This window comes from Mustelus asterias, chromosome 19, assembly GCF_964213995.1.
Source record: "Mustelus asterias chromosome 19, sMusAst1.hap1.1, whole genome shotgun sequence".
NCBI classification, from domain to species: Eukaryota; Metazoa; Chordata; class Chondrichthyes; order Carcharhiniformes; family Triakidae; genus Mustelus; species Mustelus asterias.
The window spans coordinates 15,268,783-15,294,437 of record NC_135819.1 but is presented as its reverse complement, the minus strand read 5'-3'; the positions used below and the strand labels follow the sequence as shown (position 1 = coordinate 15,294,437).

Here is a 25,655-nt window from a genome sequence, read left to right as displayed (position 1 = left end):
AAAATCCCCCAGTCGCCACACTCCTGTTCGGGGACACTGAGGGAGAATTTAACACGGCCAATGCACCCTAACCAGCACGTCTTTCAGACTGTGGGAGGAAACCGGAGCACCCGGAGGAAACCCACGCAGACACGGGGAGAATGTGCAAACTCCACACAGACAGTGACCCCAGCCGGGAATCGAACCCGGGTCCCTGGCGCTGTGGGGCAGCAGTGCTAACCACTGTGCCACCCACTGTGCCGCCCCCTTTCCATTGTGAAAAGATGCATTGAACTTGAAGACTCTTCTTTCCATCTCCTGATCTAACCTCCTGGTTACCCCAGGATCTCAACAGAGTGGAGCTCCTCACTTCCCTTGTCCTTCGCTACCTCAGCATTCTTTGAGGCCTCCCGGCTAACATTTGGTGGCTCCCGACCACCAAGCCTTCATTTATCTTGGCCACCATTTTCCATCTCCATGTTGTCCTGCGGGGCTGACCTCCGACCTCTTCGCCTTGGCTTGTCAATGAGCCGGAATCCGTTGTTCCAGAAGAAACCTTAGCTTCTTGTTCCAGTACGACATGCTCACACTTCCAATCAACCCACCCCCACCCCGATTCCTTCCATCACCTCAGGCTGCAGGTATCGCAATGCAAACCAGACCAATCCCAATCCTCATTCGGACAACTGGAAAATGAAGAAGACTTCTGGAAGAATTACTGACCATTTACTGAGATAGTCAACACTGTAGATTCATGCAGCAACAGGAGGGGGTAATTTGGCCCATTGCGCCGGTACTAGCTCTTTGGAAGGCCTCTCCAGGCAATCTCAAACTCCTGCGCTTTCCCCCATATCTCCTCTTCAATTACTTCTCAAATTCTCCTTTCAGATTCATCACCGACTCACTTCCGTTACCGTTTCATTCAGCAGATTCCAAACCGGTGTAACTTGCTACGTCAACAGAAGTTCTCCTCAGCTGCTCCTCTGGTTAATTTTTCGTGAATGACCTTTAACCTCTGGTTAACGGCCTTCTCTTCGAGTGGAAGCAATCACCCCCAACCCACTCTTTCAAAAGGCCCCTCATTCAAAGGTGATTTGATTTGATTTATTATTTTCGCATGTATTGGGATACAGTGAAAAGTATTGTTTCTTGCGTGCTATACAGACAAAGCATACCGTCCATAGAGAAGGAAAGGAGAGGGTGCAGAATGTAGCGTTGCAGTCATAGCTAGGGTGTAGAGAAAGGTCAATTTAATGCGAGGTAGGTCCATTCAAAAGTCTGACAGCAGCAGGGAAGAAGCTGTTCTTGAGTCGGTTGGTGCGTGACCTCAGGCTTTTGCACCTTTTTCCTGACGGAAGAAGGTGGAACAGAGTATTAGATTTGATTTATTATTGTCACATGTATTGGGATACGGTGAAAAGTATTGTTTCTTGCGTGCTATACAGACAAAGCATATCATTCATAGAGAAGGAAAGGAGAGAGTGCAGAATGTAGTGTTACAGTCATAGCTAGGGTGTAGAGAAAGATCAACTTAATGTGAGGTAGGTCCATTCAAAAGTCTGACAGCAGCAGGGAAGAAGCTGTTCTTGAGTCGGTTGGTACGTGACCTCAGGCTTTTGTACCTTTTTCCCGACGGAAGAACAACAAAGAACAAAGAACAATACAGCACAGGAACAGGCCCTTCGGCCCTCCAAGCCCGCGCCGCTCCCCGGTCCAGGATTGAATCCTGAATCCAGGATCCCCGCCCAATTTTCCAGCCTATCTACATACTAATATCCTATCCACCGAGCTGTCCCTCACAGCTACGATGCTTTGTTCGTAGGTGGTGGAAGAAGGTGGAAGAGAGAATGTCCGGGGTGTGTGGGGGTCCTTGATTATGCTGGCTGCTTTTCCGAGGCAGCGGGAAGTGTAGACAGAGTCAATGGATGGGAGGCTGGTTTGCGCGATGGACTGAGCTTCGTTCACGATCTTTTGTAGTTTCTTGCGGTCTTGGTCAGAGAGCAGGAGCCCATACCAAGCTGTGATACGGCTGGAAAGGATGCTTTCTATGGTGCATCTGTAAAAGTTGGCGAGGGTTGTAGCGGACTTCAGAATCTTCCCGTGAATAATTAGTATTGGCCCCTTTTGCTGGTACTAGCTCTTTGGAAGGCCTCTCCAATCAATCCCAAACTCCTGCGCTTTCCCCCATATCTCCTCCATGCTGTTCCTCTTCACTTACTTCTCAAATTCTCCTTTCAGATTCATCACCGACTCACTTCCGTCACCGTTTCATTCAGCACATTCCAGACCGGAGCTCTTAATTACAACTTAATTAATTATTTCTAATTAATAATAATTGGCTAGCAACGTTGCCTCACAGCGCCAGGGACCCGGGTTCAATTGAAGACTCGGGTCACTGTCTGTGCGGAGTTTGCACGTTCTCCCCGTGTCTGCGTGGGTTTCCTCCGGTTTCCTCCCACGGTCCAAAGATGTGCGGGTTAGGTGGATTGGCCGTGCTAAATTGACCCTTAGTGTTACAGGGATTATCAGGGTAAATATGTGGGGTTACAGGAGTGGGGCTTGGATGGGATTGTGGCCGGTGCAGACTCGATGGGCCGAATGGCCTCCTTCTGCACTGTAGGGATTCTATGATAGTTGCAGAACCTGAGACGCGGGTCAAATGCAGAGGTCAGCGTGGCTTGTGAAATGTTAGTAACATCTTGGCAGGTATTATCTGGCCCACAGCTCGCTACAGTTACCCCCCCAGCGCCGTTGGTGGCGGCTGAAGGAAGCGCGTCCGTTTTCTAAAGCGCCAAGTGGCGTGCCAATGTGAAGAAATGAAGAAAAACAGAATGTCGCTAATCGCCGCCCTTCTGCATCACGGCAAACGTGGAGTTTAGTGCACCGACATGCTGTGCACAGCAGCTAGTCCCATAACTCTAATGGGCTAAAACTCCATCACTGCCCCCAACCTAACTGAATCCAAGAACAACTCAAGACTTTTCAGAATTGACTTTGGCTTCTGAACAAGTATCTAATTACCTCATAAGATGTTGAAATCTATGAGCAACCCTATCCTAATTAAAGTAATTAAGGCCATGCCGCACTTATTAAGTGCTTATTTGATAGAAGTCCCCGCACAGATCTGAAGTTGTCACAGTTTCTTTCCCCAAATTATTATGTTACGCTGATAGGAAGGTGAGCGATATTAACTCGGAGCTGCGGAGGACTTTTCCACCCTTTGCCACAAGTTTGGTGCCAGGAGCTCCCAGATCGGGTACAATGTAAAGTTAAAAACTCTCTCTGTTCCACTCCCATGATCACATCTCATCTGACCTTCGGTGAGGGTTGTATTCGCTGGAGTTTGGAAGAGTGAGAGGGGATCTCATAGAAACTTATAAAATTCTAACAGCGTTAGACAGGGTAGATTCAGAAAGAATGTTCCCGATGGTGGGGGAGTCCAAAATTAGGGGTTCATAGTTTGAGGATAAGGGGGTAAACCTTTTAGGACTGAGGTGAGGAGAAATTTCTTCACCCAGAGGGTGGTGAATGTGTGGAATTCGCTCCCACAGAATGTAGTTGAAGCCAAAACGTTGTGTGATTTCAAGAAGAAATTAGATATAGCTCTTGGGGCTAAAAGGATCAAGGGATTGGGGTGGCGCTGTGGCACAGTGGGTTAGCACTGCTGCCTCAGTGCGCCACAGACCTGGATTCGATTCCTGGCTTGGGTCACTGTCTGTGTGGAGTTTGCACACTCTCCCCGTGTCTGCGTGGGTTTCCTCCGGGTGCTCTGGTTTCCTCCCACGGTCCAACGATGTGCGGGTTAGGCTGATTGGCCATGCTAAATTGCCCCTTAGTGTCCCGGGATGTGTAGGTTAGAGGGATTAGCGGGGCAAATATGTGGGGTTACGGGGATAGGGCCTGGGTAGAATTGGTTTTGGTGCAGACTCGATGGGCCAAATGGCCTCCTTCTGCACTGTAGGGATTCTATGATTTCTATGATATGGGGGGACGGGCGGATCAGGATATTGAGTTGGACGATCAGCCATGATCGTGATGAATGGCGGAGCAGGCTCGAAGGGCCGAATGGCCTCCTCCTGCTCCTATCTTCTATGTTTCTATGATCTGTGACCTAACTCCATGTACCCACATTTTCCCCACACCCTTTAATGCCTTGGGCTAACAAAATAGTATCAATCTCAGACTTTACACCAATTATTACCCGAGCATCAACAGTCCAAAGATGTGCGCGTTAGGTGCATTGGCCGGGCTAAATTGCCCCTTAGTGTCCCGGCATGTGTAGGTTAAAGGGATTAGCCATGGTAAATACGTGGGGTTACGGGGATAGGGCCTTGCTGTCGGTGCAGGCTCGATGGGCTGAATGGCCTCTTCCTGCACTGTAGGGATTCGATGATGCTAAATGATTTTATGAACTTTCTTCCACACTTATGCTTGCAAAAGTGTTGCTTAACTACACTTCTAAAAGTTGTGCCTTTAATTTTTAGCCAGTATCACCCGCCGCCTCTCCCACGCCCTCCTCCCACCATCCTAGATTCCCCAAACAGCAGATATAGTTTTCCTCTCTCCACCCCTACCAATCCTCATTGCTGACATGGGAACATCAATTAAATCTTCCTTTAACCTTCTAAGCACCGGAGAATACATGTCTAATCTTGCATTGTAAATTAATCCTTGGAGTTCAGATATCATTCCAATTCACAACTCCACTCAATTCTGCAAAGGTATTTCAGTGTATGATGTCGGCACGGTGGCACAGTGGTTAGCACTGCTGCCTCACAGCGCCAGGGACCCAGGTTCAATTCCGGCCTCGGGTCACTGCCTGTGCAGAGTTTGCACGTTTTCCCCATGTCTGCGTGGGTTTCCTCCGGGTGCTCTGGTTTCCTCCCACAGTCCAAAGTTGGATTCTACGAGTCTATGAATCTTTGGACACTAAGGTGAAATTTAGCATGGCCAATCCACCGAACCTACACATCTTTGGACACTAAGGGGCAATTTAGCATGGCCAATCCACCTAACCTACACATCTTTGGACTGTGGAAGGAAACCGGGAGCGCCCGGAGGAAACCCACGCAGACACGGGGGAGAACGTGCAGACTCTGCGCAGACAGTGACCCGAGCCGAGAATCGAACCCGGGTCCCCGGTGCTGTGAGGCGGCAGTGCTAACCACTGTGCCACCGTGCCGCCCTTGTTGATCAGAGTCTAGCGTTCGTGTCGAGCAATAACAAGGCAGAACTGCAATTGCTGCTGAGATGCCAACCCCATCTGTCCTTTGCCATGCCAAAATGTGACTAGCGGCATCTAGTGGCAGAACATCAATGCTACGGCGGTCTTTGATGAGTTATCCAACTTGGACCACTTGCGTTCTTTCTGTAACATCCAGCTGGAATGGGGGAACGGACAGCAGGGGGTCCAACAGATGCCACAACCTAACTATGTGTGCTAAAGTTGGATTGCTTTTTACTCTCTGGAATAAATGCCAGTCGCGACTGACGTGGATCAGAGGTTCTTTTCCTGTCCTGTTTCATTTTTAATTTAGACAAAGCTTTGGTTGGGATGGTTATCCCCCCCGCCACCCCCCCCCCCCCCCCCCCCCCGTCACCCCCCCCCCCCGCCACCCCCACCACCACCACCCCCCCCCCCCCCCCCCCCCCACTTGCCTCTGACTCAGCAAGTTGTGTGTCCGGGTCCCACATCGAGGCATGATGTTTCCGAGCTGACGGAAGCTGCATTGGCTGGAGGTGCCAACCTATCAATGCGAAGTCCAACTGATATCCAGCCAGTCTGCTCCACTGGGCTTCCACTGATAACCCATTCAAAGAGGAACAACTCTCCCACTGTCTTGGCCAACACTCCTCCCTAAAGCCAGTCGAATGGGCGGCACGGTGGCACGGTGGTTGGCACGGCTGCCTCACAGCACCAGGGACCCGAGTTCGATTCCCAGCTTGGGACACCGTCTGTGCGGAGTTTGCACGTTCTCCCCGTGTCTGCGTGGGTTTCCTCCGGGTGCTCCGGTTTCCTCCCACAGTCCGAAAGACGTGCTGGTTAGGGCACATTGGCCATGCTAAATTCTCCCTCAGTGTACCCGAACAGGCGCCAGAGTGTGGCGACTAGGGGATTTTCACAGTAACTTCATTGCAGTGTTAATGTAAGCCATTGTGACATTAATGTAAGCTAATGTGACATTAATAAAATAAAATATTTTTTAAACTTTAAACTCGAACAGGCAGGTGTTGCGACTGGGAGATTTTCACAGTAACTTCATTGCAGTGTTAATGTAAGCTTACTCATGACACTAAAATAAATTTTTTTTAAAACTTTAAACTCGAACAGGCGCCGGAGTGTGGCGACTGGGAGATTTTCACAGTAACTTCATTGCAGTGTTAATGTAAGCTTACTCATGGCACTAATAAAATAAACTTTTTAAAAAACTTTAAACCCAAACAGGCGCCGGAGTGTGGCGACTGGGGATTTTCACAGTCACTTCATTGCAGTGTTAATGTAAGCCTACCTGTGATACTAATTAATACATTTCAAAATCGTCGGCCCTCACTTGATTACTGCTCATCAAACGCCGGGGGCACAGCGTTTGACTGACGTACTTGCTTACATAGACTTACAGTCGCTGTAAAAAGATCAGCCCCAGTGTGTGAAGTCCTTCGGGCCAGTAAAGCGATGTTCGATAGGTGCAAGAACTTCCTATATTCATTAAACTGGCCGCCTTTTGAAATGAGACCACCGTCCTCTTTGGCTGAATCAATAAAAGGAACCCGTGTGAAACATGGAACAGTTTCTCAGAAAGCAAAGAAGCTTAGCTCAGTATTCCAGAAGGAAATGTCAAAGTCCCAAGTCGGTCGATATTCCCGATGGTACAAGCTGACATGCGCCCACCTGGGGCCAGAAACCACATCGGTTTGGTTAAAGAGTTGGCACATGTTGTCCATCCTTGTGCTGGTCCTCAACGGGTTAATAAGAGACTGGTCTTCGCCAGGCGTAGTCCGGAACTCGGCCGCAGTTCCACAGTATTCCCCCTCTCCCACCCCTGTCCAATTTCAAACCACGGTTCTCATCCTGGGGTGCAATTTGTTGGAAATGACCCACCTGTGGTGGGTTCGGAGGGTAAGCGACAAGCGGGCAATTGCGCCAATGAGGTTTGAACCAACATTGAGCACATCTTTTTTTTAATTCATTCGTGGGACATGGGCGTCGCTGGCTGGGCCAGCATTTATTGCCCATCCCTAGTTGTGTTTGGAGGGCAGTTGAGAGTCAACCACATTGCTGTGGCTCTGGAGTCACATGTGGGCCAGACCGGGTAAGGACGGCAGATTTCCTTCCCTAAAGGACATCAGCGAACCAGATGGGTTTTTCCAACAATGGTTTCATGGTCATCAGTAGATTCTTAATTCCAGATTTTTTAAATTGAATTCAAATTCCACCATCTGCCGTGGCGGGATTCGAACCCGGGTCCCCAGAACATTAGCTGAGTTTCTGGATTAATAGTCTGGTGATAATACCACTAGGCCATCGCCTTCCCTTCAATGGTCAGGGGGGAGAGGGGGGTCATTGGGCACAATTTCCCCTTTTGTAACTTAGGGGCTTTGAAATGATCCCTACCCAAGCCTGAACCTGCCACGTGCGCCAGCACGCTGGCATCAAGACCCCTCAGACGATGTGGGTAGGCTGCTTTGAAGTCAAAATTCAACTCGGAACCTCACTCCTCTCCACAGCTCAGTGGCGAGGCAATCTAGCTGTGGCCGTGTGGCGTTGAGGCCCAATGGCAAAGCTCTCCGAAATCTCGAGTGAGTCCAATAGGCACCACGGTGGCACAGCGGTTAGCACTGCTGCATCACAGCGCCGGAGACCCGGGTTCGATTCCTGGCTCAGGTCACTGCCTGTGCAGAGTCTGCCCCCCTGTGTGCCATGCAAAGTTCTCGCTGACATAGCAAACCTAAAATGGGCGTCACGGTGGCACAGTGGCTACCACCACTGCCTCAGGAACCCGGGTTCGATTCCCGGCTTGGGTCACTGTCTGTGTGGGTTTCTGCATGTTCTTCCCCCAGTGTCTGCGTGGGTTTCCTCCGGGTGATCCGGTTTCCTCCCACAGTCCGAAAGACGTATTGGTTAGGGTGGATTGAACGGAACAGGTGCCAGAGTGTGGTGACTAGGGGAATTTCACAGTAAGTTCATTGCAGTGTTAATGTAGACCTACTTATGATACTAATAAATAAACTTTAACTTTAACTTTCAGACGTGCTGGTTAGGGTGCATTGGCCGTGCTAAATTCTCCCTCAGTGTAACCCGAACAGGCGCCGGAGTGTGGTGACTGGGGGATTTCCACAGTAACTTCATTGCAGCGTGAATGTGAGCGTACTTGTGACACTAATAAATAAACTTTACTTTAAATGCTAGTAAATCCAATGACCCCAGCCATGGACACCACGTCAGACAAAAAGACAGGGAAGGATTTTCTGTTCTTCAATGGGGAAGCTAAATGTGCTATAAACATAAAATATTTATTTCTCAATAGAAAGATATAAATATATACATTAATGTTTTATATATTATATATATAAAGCAGAACTCAGGTACAAAATACGAGTGGGAAATCAAATATGCAAATAAATAAAATATCTTTTTGCTGTCAGTTTATTTAATGATGAGATTTTTTGATATATTACTGGGGACAGTGAATAGATTATGTAACCTAGTCTTTTGCCAATGAGTTCTTCATACTGGAGGGCTTCAGGGCTACAAGCCGAAGGCATCAGAACACGATGTCAGTCTATCAGGGTACACTTGTGTGATGTTGTGCAGTTCCCCCTACCTCCCGTTTTTCCTGGAATCGTGGAATCCCCACGGTGCAGATGGAGGCCATTCGGCTCCTCAATCCCGCACCATGACCCTATCCCCGTAACCCCGCATTAATATTAACATACAGCGAGCAAGTCGCCACACAGTCAACACCCCACTGATGAGAGATGTGTCGACAGGCACCAGAGCCACAAAATGGGCGTCGAATCCACAATTCCTTCCTTTCACTCCCTCGGCCAGTACAATTATTCATTCCAAGAGTTGGGGGCGGCACGGTGGCACAGTGGTTAGCACTGCTGCCTCACAGCGCCAGGGACCCGGGTTCAATTCCTAGCTCGGGTCACTGTCTGTGTGGAGTTTGCACGTTCTCCGCCGTGTCTGCGTGGGTTTCCTCCGGGTGCTCCGGTTTCCTCCCACAGTCCGAAAGACGTGCTGGTTAGGGTGCATTGACCCAAACAAGCGTCGGAGTGTGGCGCCTAGGGGAATTTCACAATAACGACATTGCAATGTTAATGTAAGCCTTACTTGTGACTAATAAATAAACTTTAAAACTTTAAAGAATTGGGGCAGCACGGTGGCACAGTGGTTAGCACTGCTGCCTCACAGCGCCAGGGACCCGGATTCGATTCCCAGCTTGGGTCACTGTCTGTGTGGAGTTTGCATGTTCTCCCCATGTCTGCGTGGGTTTCCTCCGGGAGCTCCGGTTTCCTCCCACAGTCTGAAAGACGTGCTGGTTAGGGTGCATTGACCCGAACAGGCGCCGGACTGTGGCACCTAGGGGAATTTCACAGTAACGTCATTGCAATGTTAATGTAAGCTTTACTTGCAACTAGTAAATATACTTAAACTTAAATTCTCCCTCAGTGTAACCCAAACAGGTGCCGGAGTGCGATGAATAGGGGGAATTTCACAGTAACTTCAGTGCAGTGTTAATGTAAGCCTTACTTGCGACTAATAAATAAATGAACTTGAAACTTTAGCGGTCAGTATTTTTTCTCAGAACGTATTCTGGAAAAGCTGTTGTCTTAACAGAGTCTTTATTTTGTGTGTGTGAGTGTGTGTGTGTGTGTGTGTGTGTGTGTGTGTGTGTGTGTGTGTGTGTGTGTGTGTGTGTGGTGGGGGGGGGGAGGTAAGGGGCCACGGGCGACGGATATTTCTAAACTGACCGGTTCTGCGAAATTCCCACTGAAACATCATTCCAATGAACCAAGCTAACCGAGCAGTCTTCAACCACGAACGTAAATAATAGGATCAACAATCATATTTTAATATTTTCATATAGAGCCACAGGATCTCGTTGTCCAAAATCTCCCGACTTAAGACTTCAAACTCCCCCTCCCCGCCTTGTCTCTTGCGGAGGTATTGGGTTTTTTTTGCATTGAAAGATGATTAACACATTTGGCTCTGTGGGTGATTCAATCTGTCAATTAATGCCCCTTCTTTCTGAATTATTCCGAACCCGTTGGCCTTCTGCCCAGGTTGCTCGTGGACACGTAAGCCGGAGTTTTACCGCCACGCCTGCCCCAGAATCGGGCGTAGCTCGCATTCTTCATCGGCCCTCGGGCGGGATTTTACGAGCCACGCTCGCCCCAATGCGAGCAAATCCCGCCCGAGGATCTTAGCACGGGCGGCACGGTGGCGCACACTGGTTAGCACTGCTGCCTCACAGCTCCAGGGACCGGGGTTCGACTCCCGGCTTGGGTCACTGTCTGTGCGGAGTCTGCACATTCTCCCTGTGTCTGCGTGGGTTTCCTCCGGGTGCTCCGGTTTCCTCTCACAGTCCAAAGATGTGCGGGTTAGGTGGATTGGCCGTGCTAAATTGCCCCTTAGTGTCAGGGGGATTAACAGGGTAAATGTGTGGTGTTACGGGGATAGGGCCTGGGTGGGATTGCGGTCGATACAGACTCGATGGGCCGAATGGCCGCCTTCTGTACCATAGGGATTCTATGATTCTATGATTCTATGGTCCATGTCCCACTCGCAATGATTCCCATGGTGGGCGGGACGGTAAGATTCTGGTCATAAGATCTATTTTCTAGGCATAAATCGCTGCACTTCAAGTAAGTTACTGCAATGTGATCTGAACTGAGACATGTTGCGGACAACTAATTGTCCTCCTGCCACATTTCCATCCCGTTTCTTGTGTGGTAGTGGCTTCACTGATTACCCGACCCGATCTTTGTGCCCCCCGCCGCCTCTCCCCCCACCGCCCCCCCTCCAAACTTCATGAGCAAATGCTGTTTAATCGGTTCTTTATTAATCTGGCTAGTCAGGTCAAACAGCCACAGGGTGAAGATCGCTGGTGTGGGCCGCCGCTATAAGTTGAAGGGAGTCGGAGAGACGGGCAGCTAAATGGGTGACCGCAGGGTGGGGGGGAGGGGTGGTTAGAAGAGTGCATGGGGCAGACGCAAATAATGGCAGCAGCCGACAGGGCGCATGGACATGCGCAGCATCCCGCGCCACGCAAACAAAACCATCGCGAGCAGGCCGATGCTACAAAGCCGGCAGGCGCGCGCGCGGGGGCCCCCAGCCTCGAGGGGACGGATTTAAAAGAGAGGCTGGGGAAAAAAAATCCAAAATCACACTTTGGCACCTGCTTTTTCCATCTCCCCGTCAAACGTGGCCACAAGCTTCGAGGGGCCACCGTTACTCCATCTCGGCCCTGTTTGGAGAAGGATGCACCATCTCGCCATTTTAGCAACAGCCCCAGTGAAGTGAAAATGGCGGGTCGGATCTAACCAGTGACACGCCTCTGCAGACACCAGCACTTTCGACATCATGTGTAACAATTCAGGTTGCATAGGAGAACTAGGATATCTAAATTTACCCTGAGAAACTGAGGCCCTTGTCAAAACGCGTGAGTCCTTTCCGTGGGTGATAACAGCTCCCAACATCATTTCATTCACTTAGCAAAATCTTGAAGCTTAAAAGCGGGGTTGATGTTGATTTGAACATTGCGTCGAGAAAAAGTCAAGTTCGAATGGTTAAACCTTTTATTTTGGACAGGATAATATCAACGGGACAGCGAAACGAGCAAAATGTTTCATAGTCCAGTCCCCGAGGTGCGTCCAAATGAAATAGGACCCAGTTATTTATCGCTTTTCAAATTTTACCTCATGATGATATGATTCTTTCTACTCCGCGGTCCATCTGAAACCCGATTGAGTGCCAACGAAGAGGAGATTGACCCAGAGAAGGACAATCATGTGCTGTCCCTTCTAACCCCCCCCCTCCCCTCCACCGCTCCCCAACACACCCCACCCCCCACCCCCCACCCACCCCCCGCCGCGACTTTCCTTTTTAACCCGCGCCGTGTATGTAAAGCGGGCGAAACGTTTCGTTTCTTTTCGGGCACTCCTTTCAATGCCAACCTTTCGTCCAAAGACTGGCGCGAAGCACCCTCTTTTAGGCAGAACACAAACCACCCTCCACCCACCCTCTGCCACCCCCACCCCCCTCCCCTTACCCGCAGCCACCCCGTTAACCTGGTTAGCAACACCCGTGGCGTTTTGCAAATTTGCAACCTGCACAATATCAGCGCTCGGCTGAAGCGGGGGTTGGGGGGGGGGGGAAGAGAGTGCGAGAATTTTCCCTTTTAACAAAAAAAAAATGAAGGTGGCGGGTTTTTTTTTTTAGCTGCGCCCCGCATTGTGCTATCAGGCAGGAACTTGGCACCGTTTGATTTCAGCAGTGCGATTGTGTTCAAGCCTGGCTTACCTCTCTCTCCCCCCCCCCCCCCCCCCCCCACCTCCCACCCCTTTCTCCGCTGCTGAAATGAGTTAACAGGGCGCTGGTCTTTAGAGTGTTGTGGTGGGTGGTGGTGGGGTGGCAGGGGGGGGAGGGGGGAGGTGGGTGGGGGAATCGAGGATTACTTGCCAAGGTTACAGAATGAGGCTTTGGGAAGTTTCGGAATAAAAACTACCCTCTCTGTATTCAAATTCTCATGCAAGTCGACAATCTCCCGACACTGGCCTTCCGCCACCCGCAACTAAGTTTCCCCCGTTCCAGGAAGAAATACTTGCAGCAATTTAAGACAAGATCCAGCCAGCGAGTTGTCCAAATATTTGACGCTCAGGACAGTACAAATTATAAGGCACCTAGCAAACACACTTATTGCAAAGAGATGTCATCGTGCATAGCTAAAAAGTGAGATCACAATTGATGTATCTTTAAAGGATAGACGGAATTTTGCCAGCCGCCTGGCACTGAAGTTACCAAATTATTCTTTCCATTTTCACATGCAGGTGTGTGTGTGTGTGTGTATGTGTGTAAAAATACCTCTGCTAATCTTTCTTTTAAATTCCTGGTGCCCATTGCAAGTCGTGGCACATGCCCAGTGGGGGTAAGTTCACACATGACCCCCCCCCCCCCCCCCCCCCCCCCCCGCTTACTCCTTGACAAGTCAAGCGAAGTGGAACACGACAGGGAGGATTTGTTCCGTGTTCGGGAGGAGGGCGGGTGGAGGGCAGACGGCGCCAGGTCTGACCGTTACGGGCCGCGAACCCCCAAAAAGGGTCGCGAGCCCTCCTCGGTCACCGCAGCGGTTCTTTATATCCGGCGGGCGGGCGGGTGGGCGGCCTGCGGTCACGCCAATGCCACACTCGCATCTGCTTGCCGGCCGGGGTGTGAGATCTCTCTTTGGCTTCCTAAGCCTCAGACGACAGAAGAATGGCCTCCCTCGCCAGGTAGAGAGAGAGAGCCCAGCTCCAACCGAGACATCGCAAGCGGCCCGGTTTAAGTGGCCTACCTTCTGGGAAGCGTCGGCCCTGGCCCATTCAACCTCAGCAACCCCCCGACTTCAGAGATTGGGGGTTTGATGGCTGACAGGCCAGTGCATCACTGGGAAAATTTCAGTGGAAGATACAGGGGGATGTGGGGGGCTTGCAGAGTGGGCAAAAATAAAAGTCAGGTCCTATCTGGGTGTTCAGGTGGCATTATAGAGACAAGGGGAAGACGGAACAGTTGGCAGTTCGGGAATGGGACGCAAGATAAGCTAACATTTAAATTTAATTTAATTCAATTCTATAGAAATGTTTTGGAACCTCCGTTGGCTTTGATGTAACGTTTAAATTATTTTTTTTTTAAATTGGGCACCTGTTCGCTACACTCAGTGTAAAGATTGTAGATGAAAATGGAATTGCGGTTTTCCACTGGTTACTTAGTCATTGTCCGAATACCAAATTATATTTAGCAGGAACAAATTTGTTTTACTGTCACATGCATGTCTTTCTATGTGTGGGATATTCCCAGTTACAAAACATGTTAATTTTATCCCTTATTTTATCAGATCGCGACACCCGCTCAGGAAGTACCCACACAATGGGTTAAATACAAGATAATCGTCCTAAATGAAAGGGGACATTCAAATATTTTTTTTCCTCTCCCAAATTTAAGCAATTTTGTTTTTTGAAAACCAGGTGAAGAATTTTCTTCGCCCGCGCAGTTTAATCAAGTGTTGCCTCTTCTGTCTCAGGGAAATTTAAAAGTGGGGACAGTTCAAACACAGCGGTACCGTTCAGCTAAGAAAAATCGATCGAACGCAAACAAGAAAGGCCCACGAGACAGAGCAAGAGAGACATAAACAGAAAAGCAAATGGGCAACTTACCTGGGTTGTGTACAAAATAGGCTAAGTACAAGTCAAGCTCCTTTACAGAAACTCCAATGTGGTGGGGCTGGACGCATAGGCCTTGGTTACTGCACTGAGGCGATTTCACCAAACGTTCGCCATCCGTACTTTCCAGGGGAGTCCCTTTGAACAATATGACCATTACCAGGTCTAATCTCCAGACCTTGTCTGCCTGCCTTAAACAGTCGATTCGCCGAATCTTGCCTTTCTGGTCAGGGTTGGAAAGGACGCAGCAAGGAGCCTTCTTGCCAGTGATGGTCAGCACGAAATCCTCCCGAAATTCAGGCCGGATATCTTTCCGCAGTTTCGCCAGGAGCCGAGACGCCCACTTTTGCTTGATTTCAGGTTTCTCTCCAAGGAGCTCATCCTTGACCACCCGCTCCTCATCCTTGGACATACGTTTTTCGTGCTTCTTGAAGTACTTGCGTTTGCGAGCCTGCAGATTGAACCATGTGTAGGAAAAAGCACGGACATGCGGGAGAAGGGCTTCGATAAAGGGATGGAATTCATCCTGTTTGACAGGAGAGAGAGGAGGGTAAAGGGGGGGGGGGTGGGTGGTGGTTGGCAATGAGGGAAGAGAAGGAAACAAAGGAGAAATGGGAATCAATACCATTGCGAAACAATTGGGGAAAAAAAAATGAGTAGAAAAATTAATTTTTAAAAATCACGTTAGCTTTGCAAAACACACACGCATACACAGTCGTAAAATACAGTTCCATTGCGTCCATGCAGGCATTTTTAAAATAGTTACCATTTCGAACTCTCATTACGTTGGGAACTGATCTGTGTTCAGTGACTGTACCCAACACGGGGTGAATCGATCTCTGCCTCTCTCTCTCACACACACTCACACGCGCGCACAAAATGTGACACTTCTAGCAAACGGCTTTATATATTTTTTTTTTAAAAAAAGGACTTAATCAGGCACAAACAGCCTTGGCCAAAAAAAAAGAAAGTTCGTCTGATAGCAGGGCTTCTCTGGCCTATTTGGAACAGGCGATGGTAGCAATGGAGGGACGGATGGTCGTATTGGAGCGGGTACGACAGACCCGCTGGCAGAGAAGACTACAGCTTTCTTTCTCTCTCTCTCTCTCTCTCTCCCTCCCTTTCTCTCTCTCTCGCTCGCTCGCTCTCTCTTTCCCCACACAATCCCCAACCATTTGCTTGAGCTTTTGCCAGCATAAGGTCCACCTATTTGGCTAAGTCACGCCTACCAGGCAGCCAATCGCAACGCCTAAAGTGGAACTGTGCAGTCGGAGATGGAATGTCATTTGCCAAATCGCTGCTTCATATGCAATGAATAAGCAAAGTCCAGCAGTTATGAATTTTTCATTCTCTCTCTCTCTCTCTCTCAGTAGCATGGCAGGTTGGGGGGCATCGTACACCATTAAAAACACACAGTCCCACTAGACCCTCCACCAGCTGCTCCTTTTAAAATGAAATATCAGATTAACAAACAATTTAATTTTGTCTTTTTTTTTAAGAGAGAAAAAAAATTCCCCCTCCTCTGAGCGAACTTGTTTCTAAATCGGCATGGCGGTGCGTTTTGGGGGAGGCGGTGAGAAAGGAGTGGGGGGGGGGCGGGGGGGGGGGGAGACAAATTAACAGAAAAGAAATATTACACGGTCACTGTCAATCCTTCGCGCACAGACTCTGGCTTTGCAACCTTCATGCATTAGCTGCCACTTGCTGCTGGTGTTGCTTGCAAACCGGGATACTTCCCTGTCCTTTTATCCCTCCCGTTCATCTCAAAAAATTAATTGGCTTGGCAAGGGGGGGGGGGGAGTGGGGGGGTGGGGAGAGAGACCCGTCAGGAATGGAACGAGAGATTTGATGGCAATCTAGGAAAATATCGCCCGCTCCCTCTCTCTCTCTCTCTCTCCCTCGCCGTGACAGAGAAATCCTAACTCTCACTGAACTTTTGTTCCTGCTTCTTTTCAAAGCCTTACTCCATAGTCTACAGGGCTTGATGCCAACCTCACTGCCCTGCCTGGAAGTAGGTCAACACCAATCACATTTTCACTTCACTCACTGGCACGGCAACACTTAAAGAAAAAAAAAAGTTAACCTATTAACTAATGTGGTTAGTTAACATGAGCGCCCGGTTTTGACAAATGACCCGCAAACTGCGAACCTGTCTTTTCCCTTCATCGATACCCGCTCTATCGTCAGAATGAACAGTTCTGTTTTTTTATCTGTCTCTCTCTCTCTCTCTCTCGTTCTGTCCCTCCTGAGTTAACCTGCGAAAGTTTTGCTTAGTTGCAGTTCCTCCGAGGGCAGTTGGAGTTCGAGCAACATGGGGTCCACGCGCAAAATCGCGCCTCAATTTTGGAAACAGAAAATGCCGTGGTTCCAAACCAACATGCTGGAAGCTTTTATTGTGGAACTCCAATTTTTCCCCCCTCACCCCGAGAGAATTTTAGTGTCGGGAAAGGAGGGGGAAGCAATGAAAATCAGGGAAATAATATTTTCCCAAGTGGAGACACATTTTAGATGCATGTGTGTGTCTGTATGTGTGTGTGTGTGTGTCTGTATGCATATGTGTGTGTATGTGTGTGTTGTATTTTTTAGCTAGGCTAGAGACCTCACACGGATCTGTGTTGGCTTTGAAAATCGTCTTGTCGGATGAATAACACAGTATACAAAAAGAAAATTAGTGGCAGCTCAGAGGGTGCTCCCCCGCTCTTTCCAAGTGCAGGACAGGTGTAAACGGCTGAAATTGTTTCGTTGCATCGTTTTGAATTTGGCGAATGAGCCGTGGCTCGGTTAACCCCACGCGCGCGTTAACTATTCGCATTGGTTTGCAGTTAAACCTGCTCACAAACATAGGGTAGGGGGGGGTGCAGGCAATGTGCTAAATTTATCGGACTTAATCGCAGAGTAGTCTTGTCTGTATTTATGTTGGCACAAGTCCTCGTTCGCATGTAAAATAATTGTTTAGTGTTCTCCGCAGAGCGCAAAGGTAAAAGGACAACTGTGCGCTCCTGTATACCAACACACTCGCCCTGGCAATGCATTCCTTTCTCATTTCTCAAAACCCACCCGCCACCTGACAGAGTGGCTCCTACTACTTTTCCAAAGCTAAATAAAAAACAACTTCACGGAACAGCTCAAAGGGGCCAATGCCAATTCTGCACCCCCCCCCCCCGCCCTCCCCCCCCCCGCCGCCCCACTTTAATATTTCCACAGACGGTCTCTTGGTTCGCCTGGCATAACCTTTTCTTTTGCAGACATCTCGGGATACAACCCGCGCAAGGCTGAGTTTGCTCATAAGTGTTGCAATGCCAGGACTCCAATTATTAAAACCAGCTTAGTTACCGACCCCCCCCCCCCCCCCCGCCCGACCCACCACCCCACCCCCTGCCAATGCATTCCTTCCAGGTGGGTGTGCGTTTTAAATTTCAATTCTTTTTTTGCTATCCATCAAATTTGAACAGGTCCATTTTATTTTGGCAGGTCCATTTCGTTAGAATTTTTTTTTCAGTCTGAAATCAACTTTCAAATGAATAAAAGACATTATAGATATACTCTGTCTGCTCTGATAACAAAAGAAGGTAAGTAACAGCGACAGAGATTAATTTGCTTTTTTTTAAAGAAAAGTATCTCTTATTAAAATCTCACTGTCACCCTCAAAAAATATTATCAATTTTCCAAATAAATTTATTGTACAGAAATTTCAGACCTAGAATTTTAAAATTGCTTACAGACATCATATCTTACATATGAAACATGTACAATATGTCTCTTGCTGGATACATATTTTTTAAAGCAAATACACACAAACGATATCCAGGAATATTATTATGTATAGATATGTATTACCTGTGTATAAATATCCAAGAATGGTTTTATATATAATACAAGACATTTGTATCAATATATTCTTGAAGTGAAAATATTATTCATCACACTTGCCAATGTTTGTACCAATTCCATACATGTATCGTGTAGCAATCTGCTTTGTCTGAAACGAAGCTGTCACCAGCCAGTGGCAAAAATAATATCAGAAATAAAATATTTCAAAGAGGCTTAATTCAAACAACTGTAAAAATTCGAAGGGAAATGCCCAGGTATTTAATTCAAGAATTGCTGCCTTTAATCCAACTGTATTTTTTTTTAACAGAGGGAGAAAAAGCTGTATCCATATTTTATTAATAGGGGGGAGAGAGAGAGAGAATGGGGAAAAGTCAAGGCTTAATGGAGTAACTCAAATGGGCACATCTTCCTCCCCTCGCCCTGCTATTTTATATAGGATAACCTACAAGCTAAGTAAGGTCACTAAAGAATGGCACCTTCCATTGTGTGGAGTGAACACACTTTCCTCTCTTGTAGGATCAGCGTTGCAGTATTGGAACTGTACTAACTCGAACGCTTACAGTTTTGAACGCAGCCCTCTCTCTCTCTCTCCCAGGACACATCCCAGAGAAATCTCATCGAATTTGATGTGTGCGAGACAGACTCCCTCATTAACCCCTCGGCAAAAAACTGCCCCCTTGCTTAAATATTTTTTTCCCAAAAAAATGTTCAAGTTCATATTAATTCTCAATCCTTTTTTTAGGCCGACAAGGCTGATCCAACTCACTTCATTTTTTTTTTCTCTCTCCACTGTCCAGAATTATTTTCAGTTCAAGAAAGAGCTCTTTTGTATGCACTCAGCAGCTGTGCTTTGAGCCTGCACCCAAGTAAATATTTCCCTTTTTCAAAGCAGTTACCGTAAGCCAAAATGTGGATTTCATGAGGGACTTGGCTGAAGCGGGGACGTGAGTTCGAATAGGGGAAGCACTGACTCTCTCTCTCTCTCTCACACACACACACACACACACACACATACAGTTCAAACAACAACAAAAAAATAACCAAAAGTCCGGAAGTTCAGAAGCGAAACTCAGGTACACAGCTCGCACACACTGGGAGCACACTTCGATTTGTTGCCTGCGTTCTACTTCCCACCGAATAAAACGACCAACTCCTGGAGCAACTGAGAGGCAGGGGTTGAATATTTTGAAACCACAAAGCGTTAGATTTTTTCTCTCTCTCTCTTGAAGCAAGGTTTGCTCTTTAACTTTTGTGCTTAATTTCAGATGGTTTGTTAAAATGTGCTTCCATTATTTTTTACTGAGTCACTTTTTTTTGAGGGGGGGGGGAGTGTGTGTGTGTGTGTGTGCAGTGGAAAAGTTGCCTGTCTGGGGCAGAGTTGACACCTCAAAAGTGCGGCAGGAGAGAGGGGAGGGGGGCAGTTTTATCTTAACTTTGCAAAACAGAGTTGGGGTATGTGTTGGGGGGGGGGGGGGGTAATGTCTACAGCCTGCCAAGGGGAGAGGAAAGGGGGGGGGGGTTGCAGACACTCTTGGCTTCTGTGTCTACAGAAGAATTGGCCACCCCCTCTCCCTGATTTCCCCCCCTTTTATTCTATACCCTTGCATTTCCCTCCCCCCCTCAGAAAATTTGAGTCTTCTTCTGATTCCCCCTCCCTCCCCAACCCTCTCGTTTCTCTCACTTCACTGGGTAAGAATTATCTCCCCCTCCCCATCCCAGTTCCACTGCTTCAACCCACCCGCCACCCCCTCTCCAAAGCCACCTTTCTCTTTGAGCCCCCAACACCACCACACGCCTCCTTCGCAAGAACTCCCCCACTCGCCCAGTCCAAGCTCCGCGTGGAGCAGCCGGAGATCAACGTTTAACACTTGGCAAGCATTTCTTAAATATGAACACGGGCTCACCCACCCTCCCTCCCCCCAAAACCCAAAAATAAAAATCCAGCCAAATCCTCCTGTCCCTGCTAAGAAGAGTTCAGGTCGATTTTACTGATTGTGCGGTTTGGAAATTCCATAATTTATTGCAGAGTGGGATTTTTCCTTATTTATCGCACGCATTGTAATATTTAAGTAACTTACCAGCCGCTGGAGAATTTAATTTTTTCTGTGTGCTAACCTTTTGGCTTTAGGTCATTTTTATGCGATTTGGGGCTTTTCACTATTCGGTAGTCTTCTGTGATCTGTGACCCTTCTACACTATCAATCCCTCTCACTGCGATCTCTCAACTCCGGGAGGGTGGTAGGTGCAACTGGGTGAACGTGGAGAGTGGGGACATTGTCCTGGGTGATATTTGGGGTGGGTTACCCCGGGATTAATGTCCTGAAGTGGGGAGGGGGGGACGATGCGAGAGAGGGAGGGAGAGGCTTGGAAACAATTTTGGGCGAGCGCTTCAGTCGAGAGACATTCTAACCCGCGGCTGTTCTGATATTGTGTAAACTTCCACTGACAACTTTCTTGTGTGTGTGTGTGTGTGTGTGTTATTTTTTTTTAAATGTGAAGACCTCCGCGGCCCTGTTACGTTTTACAACAGCCAATTGTTTACCCAACAATAAAACAATGTATTCAACAATCGTCCTGACATCCAGGGAAGAGTTGCAATAGTTTTGTTTTGGGGCTATATTTACACCAGTCGATTGCTTATTCAACAATGTTGTCTGAGGTTCGGGGAAAAGAGTTGTAACGGTTGAATTGATTTTTTTTCCCGTAAGCTGTAACTGTGTGTTCGTGGGGAGGAGAGGGAGAGAGAGAGAGGGACATTCGGTGACTCTGTGGACACACACAGCTCAGGCAGAGAGCGGAGTGACTCCTTGAATCGCGCGACTGCAAGCCACAATGTGCAGCATCCAGCAAACAAAATCCAGGCATTTTCTCCTTTCTCCTCCAGCCCACTCACCCTTCATTCAACATACGGTGGGAGCCAATTGAACGTGGTGATACTGGCAACAGGGACTGGGCAATGCCTGCACAGTGAAACTCTCAGCCTTTACAAGAGTTCCCCCCCCCCCTCCCTCCTCGCCTTCCTCACCCTCATTCCCTTATCCACCCACCCACCCATGTGCATCCTTCCCCAATCCACCCCAAACATTCAAGCCATTTCCCTATTCAAAGTTGGACATTTGAGTGAGTGCTTTCCCCCCTTCTTGCTAATCCTTGAGAGAGAGGGGGGGCTGCGTGTTAGCACAGGCGCTTGTTGAGTTTGTGTGACTCGCTTTATTCATAGAATCCCTACAGTGCAGAGGTGGGGGCATTCGGCCCATCGATTCTGCATAATCCCACCCAGGCCCTATCCCCGTAACCCCACATATTTACCCCTAGCTAATCCCCCTGACACTAGGGTTAATTTAGCATGGCCTAATCCACCTATTCATGAGTTCGATTCCTGTTTTTTTTGGGGGGGTAGGGAGGGAGAGAGAGGGGGGAATCTTCCTAAACCCACTTCTCTCCACCTCACGCCCAAATCATTTGCAAAAAAACTCTTAAATGCGGAGTGGGTTGCTAATTTGCAATCCCAAAGATTTTAAAAATACCAACACATTTCTAAACTGGGGTTGGGGTTTTATTTATGTTGGGGGGGGGTAAAATTTTGTGTTATTCTCTGTCCTCAGTTCTCCATCCTATGCTGCCGCTTTTTTGGTCCTCTGTCCAAACTTGCTGCACCCCCTCACTTCCCTCTCTGACCTCTCAGCCTTGGTTCAGTTTTTGGCGAATTATTTTAGAACTCTTATCTATCCAAGCAGAAGATGCAAGCGCCTTTCCAGGGATTAACTAAATAGAGATTTTGGAGACCTGTCTATTTATTCATCATTGCCAATATTTCCAAAATTGCCAAACATTTTTTTAAACAAATAAATCCAATGAATAACTTTTGGTTTTAGAAAAAAAAAGGGAAATAATTTCGTTGCATATACATAGGTGCTTTATTGTGAAACTCCCTCGGTTAACCCACCCCGGACATTCTCTCTTCCACCTTCTTCCATCGGGAGAAAGATACAAAAGTCTGAGGTCACGTACCAGCCGACTCAAGAACAGCTTCTTCCCTGCGGCTGTCAGACTTTTGAATGGACCTACCTTGCATTAAGTTGATCTTTCTCTACACCCTAGCTATGACTGTAACAGGACATTCTGCACCCTCTCCTTTCCTTCTCTATGAACGGCGTGCTTTTGTCTGTCTCGCGCGCAAGGAACAATACTTCTCACTGTATACCAATACATTTGACAATGATAAATCAAATCGATTTGCTAATCTATCACTTCTCCAAACGGCAAGGATCAACATTGCCCAGACACAGCAAGATCCCAGGGGCTGGGCAGCGAACGGCCAGCTGGGACTCAGAGGGTTAAGGACACCAGTAGCAGCCAAGTTATAGCCAGAACATCCGTCACTGGCGCACTCACTCTCTCACACACACACACACACACGGTAGAGACAATACTGACTGCAACATTGGTTAGAATAGGGGATTCAAGGCTAGAATTTGGGTGGGTGGGAGTGGTTGGGGGGGGGGGGGTGTTGGTGGATCCAGGTGTAGTTCAAATTTGCCCTGAAAAGCATTCTGTAATCCAAACTGCGCCGAGCAAGAAAGTTGACCCAGTAATGGTACAACGCGAGCAAACTAATGCACCTTCCTTCGTTAACACGACCGCTATCGTGGCTGTAGAACAATTCTATCTTGCACACACAATGCTTTAATTGTATCACTTTTGGGGAAGATGCAATGTATCTCTTACCCCCCCCCCCCCCCACTTTTTTTTGGTGGCCCTGCGTTCTACCTGAGGAATGAGTAAAATTCCAGTTAACCAAATGCTACATTTTTAAAAGAAAAATGCTCGCTGCTTGTGCATGGACACACTCCCAGTTATACTGAAATAGAACACGGTTCTTTTTGACTCACACCCCCCCCCCCCCCCCCTGTAATGTTTCTTTTACTGGATAGTTCCCCACACGCTGTGTTGTTCAGCACACCGATACTGCCCGCTTGGTCTTTGCTGTGTTCCCTCCCAGCCACAGATTGCCAACACACAGCCCAACCCCACCAGCTTCAGGGAGGTCAGTCAAGCAACAATTCCTGCCTCTCATTCTGAAACAAAAGTGCCGACAATGTGTGCGTGTGCACCTGTATGTATGTGTGTGTGCGTCTTTGGCTGTGTATTTGTATTTGCATCCGTGTATTTGTCTGTGTATTTGCAGCTCAATATGTGTGTGTGTGTACATACATGTCTGTGTCTCTGGTTCTGTCTGTATGTGTGTCTTTGAGTGTGTACACAGTAAGAAGTTTAACAACACCAGGTTAAAGTCCAACAGGTTTATTTGGTAGCAAAAGCCACACAAGCTATTAAGCTGAGTGTGTGCCAGTCCGTGTGCATCAATCAGTGTGTGTTTGTGCCTCTGTGTATATGTCTGTGTAAGTAAATCTATGTGATGTGTGCATATGTGTCAGTGTTTGTTTATGTCCTCTATGGGTCTGTATCTGAGTCTCAACGTGTCTCTGTGAGTCTCTATCAATGTGTGTGTGTCTATGTCTCTATGGGTCTGTGCCAATATGTTTGTGTGTGTGTCCATGGGTCTGTGTAGGTGCCTCTCTCTCTATGGGTCTGTGTCTGCATGTGTTCATGGGTCAGTGTCTGCCTCTATCAATGTGTGTGTCGTGTGTCTATGCCTTCAAGGGCCTGTGTCTGGGTACGTGTCCCAATGGGTCTCTATGTGTCTATTGGTCTGTGTCCATGTGTGTGCGTGTGTCTGTGTGTCTATCTCTACGGCTCTGTTTCTGTATGTGTCAATGTGTCTGTCTCTCTATAGGGGTCTGTGTGTGCATGTATATTTATGTGTGTGTGTATTTGTGTGTGTATGTATTTATGCATGTGAATTTGTGTGTGCATTTATGTGTGTATTTGTGTGTGCGTATTTGTGTGTATGTATGTGTGTATATTTGTGTGTGTGTGTACTTCCGTGTGTTTATGTGTGTGTGTATATATTTGTGTGTGTGTATTTGTGTGTGTATATTTGTGTGTGTGTATTTGTGTGTGTGTGTGTGTATATTTGTGTGTGTGTGTGTGTATATTTGTATGTGTGTGTGTATATTTGTGTGTGTGTATTTGTGTGTGTGTATGTGAATGTGTGTATTTGTGTGTGTATATTTGTTTGTGTGTGTGTATATTTGTATGTGTGTATTTGTGTGTGTGTATATTTGTGTGTGTATATTTGTATGTGTGTATTTGTGTGTGTGTGTGTATTTGTGTGTGTGTATTTGTGTGTGTGTGTGTATTTGTATGTGTGTATTTGTGTGTGTGTGTGTATATTTGTGTGTGTGTGTGTATTTGTGTGTGTGTGTGTATTTGTGCGTATGTGTGTGAATGTCAATTAATCTGTTTAGGGTCAGAACTTTGGGCCGGTGGGATTTTACACTGAAGTTAAAGAACATTTGAACGGCTCGCTGCATTGTACAGTCTCCCACATCTGCTGCGATGGATTCCAGCCCAGGTATGTGTTTGTATGTCTATGGGTCTGTGTCTTTCTATGTTGTATGTATGTCTCTCTTTGTGTCTGTGTGTATGTGTCTATGGACGTGTGCACGCGTGTGTGTCAGTGTGTGTTGTGTACATTTCTCAGGATAAATCGCCACCTATTAAGGTAAAATTCTGAATAGCGGCCACCAAAATGCTGGATGCACTGCCTTTTAGGAAAAAGTTTTGCTCCTACTCTGATGGAGAGAATCCAGCTATTGCAAAAATAATTCAAAATAACAGATCAAATCAGATAACTAAAAGCCAGCTGAGATTTTCCTTTCCAAATCAATACAACATGAAAATGTGTGTGTGTGTGTGGGAGACTTTATTCCGCAATAGTTAATGCTTCTTCTGATCTCTAGATATAAAATACATTCACAAGCTGTGTGGTGAACTTGTACCAATTCAGGTCAACGTGTCAAAGTAGAACCTTTGAATGTAACGCTCCGACAGTTTGTGTGCTGGAAGGCAGTAACCGGTGGAATTTGCACGGGTTAATGAAGTCACAGACAAAGCGGGATGCCATACACCATAAACGGGAGCTGATATCATTTCACTCATCGGATCTCTAAAATACCTGAGCCTCTGAGATTGGGAGAATTACAAATGAACTGCAAAAATTGAAGACCATTCCCGTTTTAGCTTGTGTCTTTATCAATTCCTAATCCACCCACATCGCACACAGACACACACACTGAGACACAGACACTGAGACACAGACACACACACTGAGACACAGACACTGAGACACAGACACAGACACTGAGACACAGACACTGAGACACAGACACTGAGACACAGACACACACACACTGAGACACAGACATTGAGACACACACATACTGAGACACAGACACTGAGACACAGACACTGAGACACAGACACTGAGACACAGACACAGACACACACACTGAAACACA

General features: G+C 47.6%; 1 protein-coding gene across 7 annotated transcripts in view; it reads right to left on the bottom strand.

The window, feature by feature from the left end:
* The window catches only part of nfixb (nuclear factor I/Xb), a 376,438-nt gene that overhangs the window by 292,494 nt on the left and 58,289 nt on the right, over positions 1-25,655 (bottom strand). For 6 of the 7 annotated variants that reach the window (XM_078235068.1, XM_078235067.1, XM_078235072.1 and 3 more), the window contains one exon: positions 14,395-14,926. In XM_078235068.1, the coding sequence (XP_078091194.1) occupies positions 14,395-14,926 (532 nt within the window). Of the gene's footprint in view, positions 1-14,394; positions 14,927-15,166; positions 15,545-25,655 lie in introns of those variants that run through there. The other variant, XM_078235070.1, reaches the window with a different exon arrangement.